At 55.2% G+C, this 11392-nt stretch overlaps 2 protein-coding genes across 4 annotated transcripts in view; one reads left to right on the top strand and one right to left on the bottom strand.

Annotated features, from left to right (window-relative positions):
* Positions 1-5026, bottom strand: part of DEDD2 (death effector domain containing 2) — a 15987-nt gene extending 10961 nt beyond the window's left edge. The window contains exons 1-3 of the mRNA XM_029206621.1: positions 4909-5026; positions 3930-4296; positions 2013-2135 (exon numbers count right to left, since the gene is read on the bottom strand). Of these exons, the coding sequence (XP_029062454.1) occupies positions 2013-2135; positions 3930-4257 (451 nt within the window). The 5' untranslated portion in view covers positions 4258-4296; positions 4909-5026. The remainder of the gene's footprint in view (positions 1-2012; positions 2136-3929; positions 4297-4908) is intronic.
* Positions 5027-6670: 1644 nt separating this feature from the next.
* On the top strand, positions 6671-11392 carry ZNF526 (zinc finger protein 526). 3 transcript variants are annotated; one of them, XM_029205023.1, is made up of 4 exons: positions 6671-6753; positions 8543-8643; positions 8733-8866; positions 8978-11378. In XM_029205023.1, the coding sequence occupies exons 3-4, from the start codon at positions 8750-8752 to the stop codon at positions 10778-10780; spliced, it is 1920 nt and encodes a 639-aa protein (XP_029060856.1). In that variant the 5' UTR covers positions 6671-6753; positions 8543-8643; positions 8733-8749; the 3' UTR covers positions 10781-11378. The 3 variants fall into 3 exon arrangements, with proteins under 3 accessions (XP_029060856.1, XP_029060839.1, XP_029060848.1); XM_029205006.1 differs by having other exon boundaries at positions 8733-11392; XM_029205015.1 differs by lacking the exon at positions 6671-6753 and having other exon boundaries at positions 7238-8643; positions 8733-11392.

Here is an 11392-nt window from a genome sequence, read left to right as displayed (position 1 = left end):
CATGTGGGATCTTCCCGGACCGGGGCACGAACCCGTGTCCCCTGCATCGGCAGGCGGACCCTCAACCACTGCGCCACCAGGGAAGCCCCTAATATGAACTTTTATGAAAAGCAATTTCTAGTTCTGCTCACTGTAAGCGCCTAAGAACAATGCGCACCCTCAGCACCCGGATCTTGGTCTCCAAATACCGCTGCCTCTAAGAGGAACCAGGCTTCTGGAAACAGCGGATTCCAGGGCTGGGGAAGGGAAAACACAAGTGAACCCTGGACACCGTGCAGTCCATCTTGCAGTCCTACAAAGCAGGAAGCACCCAAAGAATGATGGAGACACATCAAAAGGACACAGGATGTAGCCAATTTGAACATCAGGAAGAATAACTAATTGATTATAACAGTAAATAAATAAGAATATATGAGTCTATGGTGACACCCCTCACTAAGTAAAAAGAGAGAGGGAGGGATGGAGGGGAAGAAGAAAGTAAAACTCCTCTTGAGAAAATGCCAGCTAATAGACATAACAAAGAATTAGAAAACCACCATTTCATGAACACCAGTACAGCAACTGGTTCAGGCAGAGATCACCAATGGCTGCTAAACCCACTGGGGGTGCTGCTGGTGAACACGACGTGCCAAAGTGTCATCTCACAGATTATTTACTAACCACAAGGGGAAAAAATATCTCTGTACGAAGGACAAATACAGCAGACACCACCTTAACCAGGTGATCGGACTTGCTCACTCACAACAGGAAAACCAGGCCTCCTGATGCGCTCTAAGGTGAAGACCACGGCATCAACCAAGGAGCATTCCAGCCAAAAACACGTAACCTGAATCTAACCAACTCTCCAAACCCGATTCCCAAACTACAGGGGACAGACGGATAAGTTAAATGATACCATCAGGAAATTATCAGGCATATCCGGAAACAATCAGGACATTGTACAAAACAAGTGGCCTGGTCAATGTCATGGGGGGAAAAAAGAAAAAGGTACGGGGTAGTGGGGGGGGGTTTCCATAGTAAGAGATTAAGGAGACTAATAACTGAATGTACAGCAACACAACTATGAGTGGATCCTGAAAGTGCAGACAATATTGAGAAGATCTGAAAATGGACCATTAGGATAACAGAGAATAAGTATTTATGTCCTTTCTTAGGTATGACAGTAGTCTTGAAGTGGTTTCAGACAATCTTCTGATTCTCAGGAGATGCCTGCCAATTTCGGGGTAAAGTGTCCTGATGCCTATAATTTACTTTCAAAGAGTTCAACAAAAAGAAAACAGAATTAGGGACTTCCTTGGTGGTCCAGTGGTTGAGAATCCACCTTCCAATGCAGGGGACGCAGGTCCGATCCCTGGTCGGGGAACTAAAATCTCACATGCCACGGGGCAATTGAGCCCGCAAGTGCCTCAACTAGAGAGAAGCCTGCACACTGCAACGAAAAATCCCAAGTGCCGAAACTAAGATCCGATGCAGCCAAAAACAAACGAATACATATTAAAAAAAAAGAAAAAACAGAATTACACATACATGCACATAAAGCAAACCTGGCAAAATGTTAAAATTACTGAGTCTACGTGGAAGTTACAAACACATTCACTGCACTCATCTTAACACTTCTCGGTATATTTGAAATACGTTTGAATGATTAAAAACTTGGGGGAGGGGAGGAGAGTGGATAAATTAATTGCCATGGCAATTAAACAAAACCAATTAGAAACCCAACATGAATAAATCTCAGAAACATGTCCAACAAAGACAGCCATGTGAAGAATGACACCCATGATGTGGTGCCATTTAAATGACATATAAAACCATAAGAAACAATTCCATAAGTTGTTTCTAGACACGCGCTTTTGCAACAACAAACACACACACATACACAAACACAAAGCAAAAATGAGACAGAATCACCCCCACGGGCTCCTTCCTTGATGGGTCAGGATGGGGTAGGTTCATCAGGGTTCAGAAGGGAGAGAGAGAGACTGCTGGCGTGCCCACAGGGCTGGGCTCACCTGTCTCCCACTGACCCTGCTCAACATTTGAAGAACTCCTTGACTGCTGACTGCGACGGCAGCCGCCCTCCGTCCTCTTTGAAGAAGAGCTGGACGTGCCATAGCTGGAGCGTTCTGGAGACACTGTGGGGAGAGAAGAATGGAAAGAAGTATTCAAAGCCTGCGACTTCTCCCAGGCCCAGCCTCCAATTCCCACCCCCTCACCCCCACCCCAGAAGAAAACCTGCCCCACAGGGTGCCTGAGTTCCCCAGAACTCAAAGCCCAGATACCCACTCCCTCTCAAACACCTGCAGCCCAGTAATTGTTCGGTGCCTCCCGGGGTAAAAGACTCATCACCTTCTGGGGCCACCCAATCCATGTCTACAGCAGCTCCAACTGTCAGTTATCCTGTAAGCTGAGTTATGGTCAGGATTCCTGCAATGCTGGCTGCCCCCATCCGTCAACTGCCCCCGGCTCTCCCTGAGGCCCCGAAGAGTAAGCAGGCCTCTGCAGGGTCCCCAGATCTTCTCTTCCAGAGCCTGACCTCCAGACATATTTTTCCAAAAATGCTGTCAGTTCTGCACAAGGGATGCCTTTCTCCTGGTTACCCAAATCCCATGGGCTTACCCTGGGCAGGAAAGCTCACAAAACCCCTCCCTAAACTAGCCACAGCACCTCTAGTAATCCCGCCAAGGGCTCAAAAGCTCAAAGCCTATGCACACAAGGGGCTCTTCACCTTCTCAGGACTGCTGTCCTATAGGAGCACTTCCCTTACAAGGATTAAGGGCACCAACTCTGGAGACAAACCAGCAAGGTTTAAATCCTAGCTCCCACTTTCTAGCTGTGTTATCTGCAAGCTCCTATGTGGCATGGCTTCTCACCTACCTCTGTGCCCTTACTTTGACTTCTGCTCCTGCCACACTGGCCTCTGATAATGCCAAACTCAGTCCTACCTCAGGACTTAAAAGCTTGTCTTTCCCTCTGCCTGGAATTTCCTACTCTGAGATCTATGCACCAGGGTGGCAGTGCAGCCTCAGTTCAAATGCCACCTTCTCAGAAAGGTCTTGACTAGTTATGGAATCTTTTTTTTTTTTTTTTTTTTGCTGTACGCAGGCCTGTCACCGCCACGGCCCCTCCCGCCACGGAGCACAGGCTCTGGACGCGCAGGCCCAGCTGCCCCGCGGCATGCAGGACCCTCCCGGACCGGGGCACAAACCCGTGTCCCCCGCATCGGCAGGCGCACTCCCAACCACTGCACCACCAGGGAAGCCCTGGTTATGGAATCTTAACCTCCTTTCACTCTGAAGCATTCCACTCCCTACTTTCTCTCTCTGCTCCATTACTCTGTTTCAGTCCTTCCATAACCACATCTAAAAGTAAATCGTTCAAATAAAGTCATCTTCATATACAGAATAAAAAAAAGTAAATCGTTCACCTGTCTTATAGTCTTGATACTCCTCCCAAATGTTTGTTCCTCATGGAACACTTTGTCAGTCCCGTCAAGCTGTATCTCCTGTTCCCTATTCCCCGGGCACACAGGATTCAGCTGTTATATGTGGGCAATCTGCCTAAATTCTCCAACCTACTGCTTTCCCTGTACAGTGGGGACGATGACAGGACTTCCTCTTAGGATTACCAGGAGGATATAGGATGATAGTACATATGAAGAAGGGCTTACTGCTGTGCCCGGCAAGAAGTAAGCCCTCTGTAAACAGACGCTACAAACATCACTATTGATGTAGCCAAATCCCAAAGGCTCACCCCTCCCAATGCCATGCCTCCTCCCTCTTGTGTTTCTCATTGATACTCTGGGAGGAGGAAAGAGTGCGATGGGACACGTACTGAGATGGCACTCTCCATATCAGACACCGTGGAGGCCCAGCAAAAGCAAGGCCCTCTCCCCACCGGCAGTCTGTCACCCTCCCATTCCACGATACCTGGCCAGCGCCTCTTGCGCGCCAGGTGTGGCAGCAAGTCGTGACGGGACAGCACGCGCAGGAGTTGCCCCAGCAGCCTCAAGTTGCTCTCGTCGCACTGCCCGCGGCGCTCCAGCTCCAGCAGCAGCTCCAGGCCGCTGCGGGCGCGGGCCAGGCCGCCGGCGGCGCCGGGGACCTCGTCCAGCAGGAAGGTTAGCAGCTCCAACTCGCACTCAGTCAGTTGCCCGCCCACCACCTCGAACATACGGTGAAGCGAAAGCATCCCGTAGTAGTCCAGGCACTCATCCTCCTCCCAGCTCGGGGCCGGGGTCGACCCGGACAGCGCCATACCCGGGGGAGAGGGGCGGAATAAGCTCAGAACCAGGGCCTAGAACACACACAGCGGGGAGGGGGCAGTGGTCAGCGACGCGGAGGCCCGGACCTCACCCCCGCCAGTGCGTCTCCCCTTCCGAGTGCCGCCGGGCAGGGCCACCCTCACATCCCAGCCGTTTTAGCCTCCCCCTTCTCCCGCAAGAGAATGGTATCGCCCGAGGTCCCCTAGTAACAGGTCCAGACGCCAGACCCCTCTTGTCCTCCGACCAGTCGGGCAGGCCCAGCCCGAATGCCCCTACCCAGGTGGTATGTTCCGAACAAGCCTCCCACCCGACTAAGTGACTCGGTTCGAACAAGCCTGGGGGCCCAACGCGGGCCACCCCGCCAATTGCCCTTTGACTATGGGTACTAATGTCCAGACATGTTCCTTGGCTGCGTCCAGAGGTACTGTCCGATCAGCCCCACAGCTCCACCTAAGTGGTACAGTCCGAAAGTGACCCTCTGCCCCCTACAATGGGACCGACCAAAGCAGCCCTTCGCTCCACACAGGTGGCGCTGTACGAATCCGACCCCCTCGCCCTGTAAGGGTGGTACCGCCCTCTCCCCAGCACCCAGGTGGTCCGGTCTACCCGCCACCAGTAGCTTGTAGGCCTCTCCACATCCTCACCGAATTCCAGCGCCTCACGACTCCTGGGCGACGGCCGCGGCCACTTGTTTTGTATCTTTCTGGCACCTTCTCTATTATTACGCCTGCGTCACCTCGCTCCTCCCCCTTCCCCCAACTCGCGCAGGTGCGACCGCCACGCCCCTTAAGCGCAAGCGCAGAGAGAGGCTTCCAAGCCCCTCCCTCCGGGCCCGCCCCCAACCGTAACGTCCGGCCGCCCTGTACTGCGCCTGCGCAGAGCGAGAGCGGTTCCGCGTCTGGGCTGGATCTGGTACCATTTTGCCGGATAGCTTCTGCCGGTGACATAAGCTTCAGGGTCCTTCGTGCCCTCACGACCTGTTGAAACTACTTATGTCACGGACTACAGCCCCCTCCTTATCACGACCTAGACGCCCACATTACCACTGCTCCCAGCTACCCATGGCAAAGGACCACAATCACGACCGTACTGGCTCCGAGTAGCACCCAGGTCCCTTATGATCCGGACTTGGACTCCCCTCCGTTAGACTGCCCCTTACTTCTTTTGGAGACCTACATCCCATCTGTGCCATCTCATGATCTCGACTGCAATCCCTCCTCATCCAACAGAAATCCCCCATCTATAAGTTCCTTCCCCAATCAAGACCAAGACTCCCTCATCTCATCTTAGGAATCAATACCTCCTTCCTGATTACAATAGGCCCCTCCATCTCCACTGTGCACCTCCTGATAGCGTCCATCAGGACTCCCCCATTACACTCAGACTCCCCCCTCAAGGAACTCTTAACGCCCCCCCCCCATAACCCCTTCCAATCTCTGCCCTCCAAGGTCACGGGGACTCCCAATAGCCCCTCTTTAAGCTGCACCTGCCAGTTTCACTCTGGCAAGAGCAGGTCTCTATCAGGAGATTTGGCATCAAGGCTGCATGTCTGAGCACCGCCACCCTGCCCCCCTCTTACGTGACTCAAGGTCAGAGCCCGCTCGTGCCTTGAGACAAGGCCTCTCCCCGGACCTGTTCCCACCCCCGGAATTATCACCCCTTGGGAGGCGGAAGGCCTGGGTCGTGCCTGGCACTGGCTCAGCACTAGCTCTGCTTGGGCTGAGGCAGTGACCTCCGAAGAGTCCCTTCCCCTCTCCCTGATAGCAGTTGTCACCTATTGAAACCCAATCCTGGGCCGGACACACAGTAGGCGCCCAATAAGTGAACATCATTAAATCAACCAAAGAGGGTGAGGGAAGGGAAAGCAATTTTACAAACAGGGAAGGACTATCTATGTCCATGTTAGATAAGTTAAAGTGAGCATCCACGGTGTATCAGGCCCTGTGCTGATTGCTTTTACCTGTTTGATTTCATCCAATCCCCTCAACACCTTTGAGGTGGATGTGATTCAAGCCCATTTTACATAGGAGTAAAAGTGAGGCCCAGAGAGGGGAAGTACCCCAAGTATGCTTGACTCCAAAGCTGTGCTCTCAGAGATGCTCTGTGTCTTTAGCTGTGAAATGACAGTTCTGTCAAGGTCTCCCGCCACCCAGTCCACTCCATGATCCTTGCTTTCCAGTGATGTTCACTTATCTCCACTTAACTTTCAGACTTGGCGGAGGAGCGGCCCGGGAGAACTGCGCAGGCGCTTCTCCGAGCCCGGAGCCCCGCCCACAGGGCACCGTTGTGTGCGTGGAGAAACTCGCCGAGCCCCGCCTAATCGTCCATACGCAGGCGCAGGAGCGCGTGCCCTCCGCTTTCGGCTCTGATTGGCCGCCGCGGGTAAGGGCAGCGTCCAATGGGAGGCGTGGATAGTGAGGGGGTCCCACACGCCTGGAGCTGAGGGTCTGTGTCAAGAGCGGCGGGGCTGCAGGAGGCGAGAGAGACGGGTGAGGGCGCCGCGGGGCGGGCCGGGGAAGAGAGAGCTGGGCTTACGGAGAGGGCGGAGGGAGAACGAGGGGGACTCCGGGGGTCGAGGAGCTTTGGGGCCTGCGCTAGGGCGGGAGCGACGCGGCGTGGAAAGAGAGTGCTGCTTCCTCTGTGCCCTGGACCGTTGATAGAGCGCCTGAGGTGTGCAGGACCCTACGCTCGAGCTCGCCCGGCCCCCACCGTTTGCAGGGAACTCTCAGGTTGCGTAGTTGATAAGTCTGGTCAGAGAAAAGGGATGTGTCTCAGGAAAGTTGAACTTCCAGGGCCCTGGTGGGTTCTTTCCTGGAAGGACTTTTATTGGTCTACTGTATAACAAAAACCCATCCGTTCCCCCAATAATTCACAATCCAGGATTGGGAAATGGGGAATGCAGACTAGGAAAGTCCAAATATCAGGTCCTTCGGGCCATCTTCTAGACATTTACTGGGTGCCTGTTTTGTGTAAGCCTTGCACCAGGCACTGGGCCTCGCTGGAGGAGAGTTCTCTGTTGGGAGTGGTGCTGTAAACGATGCAAAGCTGAACTGTCAGGCCCCTGGTTGACTGTTTCCAGGAAGGTCCGTTATTGAATGGCTTTTGTGTGCCAGGGCCTGAGCAACTCAAAAATTAGTGAGGGAGTTGGAAAGTTTAGCTCTTGGGCTTTCAGTGAGTCATTTACTTAAGGACAGCTGATAGCAGGGCCCTGTGCTGGGCCTTGTTATTGTGGGAATTCACAGTCTAATAGGAGGGCTGGTCTGGTGGGAAAAGTGGAATGTGCACAAGGACAGTTAAACTCTCGGGGCCACACTTCCTGGAGGGAGCATAATTCATTCACCGAATCTACTCAGTGTTTATTATGGTGAGACCTCTGGGAGCTAGCTACACATGAGCAACTTTTGTGTGCAGAGCTGGAAGCTGAACTCCGCCTGCCCTCTGGCACTAACAGATGAGTTGAAGAAGAGATGGAGGTGGTGGGGATTATATTTGGAACATTACTGCTTGGGCCTGCATGGGCGGCAGTCATTTGCTGTAGGGACTCTGAGCCCCTGTTGTGTGAAGGGGCCTGCGTTAGGTTGAGCCCACACCTGTAGAGGGAGAGATGGGGCACGTAGAGGGAAGTTCAAATGTTAAAATCCCTGTCCTTGGTCAGTGGCTTTGTTGGTGACAGCAGCCCCTACAATAAATCAGACCTGCCCTGCCGGCAGGCTCAGTCTGGTGAGAGGAGCACAGACTCTATCCCAAGTTCATGATATTTGCTATGATGGAGGTGGCACAGTATACTGTAAGAACCCCAAGGAGGAGGGAGTGGCCACCACCCTGTGGATGTAGAGTTTGCTAGAAAAGAAGAGAGAACTTCGTTGGCAGAAGGAATAGCAGCATCAAAGACTTAGGTTCAAAAACAACATTTCTGGAGAATTACAAGTAATGGTTCTATCTAAGCTTTACAAAGTACCAGGGACTTTTTTGTGGTCAGTACTACTTTTAGTCCATTTCACAGATGAGAATGCAGTCTCTGAGAGATGAAGTAAGTGGTGGAGCTCAGATTCAACCCAAGGGCAGTCTTATCCAGAGCCTATGCTCTTAAACACCTTGCTACATCTCTCTGTGTACAAGTAGATAGAGGAAAGATGCTGCACAGAGAGGAAACTGCACAGGCCAAGGCCAAGAGACCCCAAAAGACACATTCTGTTCTTGCAAAGGGTGTGACCAGCCCTCTGGGTAAGGAGGGTGGCATCAGAGGCCAGACTGAGAAGGGCTGTCTCTCTTCTGCAGATACCTGGCTGCCATGGGGTGCAGTTCAGCTACAGGGTCACAGGCTCACTGAAGACTGAGATATAAATATTGGATCCAGACTTGCTGATTGTTAGAGGCTGGTGAGTGATGGGATGGGCAAGGGAACTCCTGAGACATCCCCCCTCCCCTTGAGTTCCTGGTCTCACTAGGCACTCCCTTCTTTCTCCAGGTACTGCCTTTTGCACAATGGCAGAGGTGGTGGCTGAGGCAGCTGAAGTGGCTGAGATGCCAACACAGATGTCACCAGGGGCAGTGGAGATGTCAACACCGATGTTAGGGGAGAAAATGGAGATGTTAACGGAGGTGACTGAGATGACACCTGGGGAGGCCCTTGCCTCATCCCTCTTCTTCCAGTTCATGTGCTCTGAATGTGGCAGCCTCTACAACACACTGGAAGAAGTCCTCTCACACCAGGAGCAGCATGTGCCCACTGTCACAGAGGAGGAGGCGCTGACCACCCAGGACACTGGCCTGGAGCCGGAGCTGGTGCCAGGCACTGAGGATGGGCCTTTCCAGTGCGGTGAGTGCAGCCAGCTCATCCTCTCCCCCAGCGAGCTCCTGGCCCACCAGGATGCCCACCTGCGGGAGTCTGCAAGCCAGATCCAGTACCAGTGTGGAGACTGCCAGGAGCTGTTTCCCTCGCCTGAGCTGTGGGTGGCTCATCGGAAGGCCCGGCACCTTTCTGCTGCTGCAGCAGCTAAACCTCCGGTGCCGCCTCCTCTGCCTCCCCTCCCCTCCCCACCTCCACCCCCTGCTCCACCCGAAGTCAAGATGGAGCCCTATGAGTGTCCTGAGTGCTCTGCCCTGTGTACCACCCCTGAGGAGTTCTTGGAGCACCAGGGCACTCACTTTGACTCCCTAGAGAAAGAAGAGCGCAACGGGCTAGAGGAGGAGGAGGAGGGTGAGGATGAAGAAGATGACGATGAAGAGACAGAGGACGAGGAAGAGGCAGCAGCAGAGGTTGGTGATGATGCTAAGGGAGCTGACAAGTCCACAGCCAGCGAGGCCCAGGGCTGTGGGGATTGTCCTCAACGCTGCACCTCAGCAGGGGCACGCCGGCGCCACCGGCGGGCGTCCCGTGGCCCAGCGTCAGCGGCTCACCCCTTCCACTGCAGCCAGTGCCAGCGCAGCTTCAGCTCGGCAAACCGGCTTCTGGCTCACGGGCGGGCCCATGTTGGTGGCACACACGAATGTACGACCTGCTCCAAGGTCTTCAAGAAAGCAGCCTCACTGGAGCAGCACCTGCGGCTGCACCGCGGCGAAGCCCGCTACCTCTGCGTGGACTGCGGCCGTGGCTTCAGCACAGAACTCACGTTGGTGGCCCACCGGCGGGCCCACACCGCCAACCCACTGCACCGCTGCCGCTGCGGCAAAACATTCAGCAACATGACCAAGTTCCTCTACCACCGGCGCACTCACGCTGGCAAGAGCGGGGCACCTCCCATGGCGGCGGCAGCGGCGGCGGCCGCCTCCCCGGCTCCTGCCGAGCCCACGCCCCCCGCGCTGCCCCCTGCCCCACCTGCCCAGCTGCCCTGCCCGCAGTGCACCAAGTCCTTTGCCTCCGCCTCCCGGCTCTCCCGGCACCGGCGCGCGGTCCATGGGCCCCCTGAGCGGCGACACCGCTGTGGTGTCTGCGGCAAGGGCTTCAAGAAGCTGGTCCACGTGCGCAACCACCTGCGGACGCACACGGGCGAGAGGCCCTTCCAGTGCCATTCCTGTGGCAAGACTTTTGCTTCTCTGGCCAACCTCAGCCGCCACCAGCTGACCCACACGGGTGTGCGTCCCTACCAGTGCCTGGACTGTGGCAAGCGCTTCACGCAGAGCTCTAACCTGCAGCAGCACCGGAGGCTGCACCTGCGGCCAGTCGCCTTTGCCCGTGCGCCCCGCCTCCCCATCACCGGTCTCTACAACAAGAGCCCCTACTACTGCGGGACCTGCGGCCGCTGGTTCCGTGCCATGGCGGGCCTGCGACTGCATCAGCGGGTCCACGCCCAAGCTCGGACGATGACACTGCAGCCTCCCAGATCACCCCCTCCTGCCCCGCCCCCGCCCCCCGAGCCTCAGCAGACTATCATGTGCACCGAGCTCGGGGAGACCATTGCCATCATCGAGACATCCCAGCCACTGGCACTTGTGGACACGCTGCAGCTGTGCCAGGCGGCACTGGGGGCCACTGAAGCGAGCGGGCTGTTGCAATTGGACACGGCCTTTGTGTGACACAGCTGAAGAGCAACAATAAAAGAGTTTGGTTGCAGAATCAAGTGTGGGCACCTCTGGGGAGAAAGGGGGCCACGCCCTGGCAAGCCACTCTGGCGCCCACCCTGGCCTCTTACCCACTCACTCCTCAGAATGGCCCCACCAGGCGTCACCTTTCTCTGCCTGAGGGGACGCTGAAGCTCTGAGACACGATATGATGTGTCCCGGTCACCCCACTGCGTTGCAAAGCGGGGTTCTCCAAGGCTCTTTGCATCACCCTGGTGCCCAGCAACATCAGGTAACCTTTCCTGAGCCCCAACCATGTGCCAGCTCTGTGCTGGGCCCTGTCACATACCTCTTCACATCCTCTGCTTGTCCCCCCAGCCCTAGCCTTCTCTGGACTCTGGGCTCCCAGGACTTGGCTCTGCCTGGTGGAAGAAGGCACTTGACTTCTCTGGGCTTCCTTGATCTCACTTTTGACAACGTGGAGGGCAATCTATAGGTACCCCGGTATTCAGCTGCAGGTGGGTGATGTTGGAAACCCAGGGATGAGTCAGACGTGGGCTCTGCCCCAGGAGCCACGCAGTGTGGTAGGAGGAACACCCACAAATACAGATGGCCTTGCTCTCTGAA

This window comes from Monodon monoceros, unplaced genomic scaffold, assembly GCF_005190385.1.
Source record: "Monodon monoceros isolate NGI ecotype Baffin Bay Population unplaced genomic scaffold, NGI_Narwhal_1 Super_Scaffold_10, whole genome shotgun sequence".
NCBI lineage: Eukaryota > Metazoa > Chordata > Mammalia > Artiodactyla > Monodontidae > Monodon > Monodon monoceros.
Note: the sequence above shows the minus strand (reverse complement) of the source record. Positions and strands in the feature narration are given on the sequence as shown.

Bases quoted from the DNA above. Each gene is read 5' to 3' on its own strand.
- ZNF526 (XM_029205006.1), top strand. From the start codon at position 8,750: ATGGCAGAGGTGGTGGCTGAGGCAGCTGAAGTGGCTGAGATGCCAACA.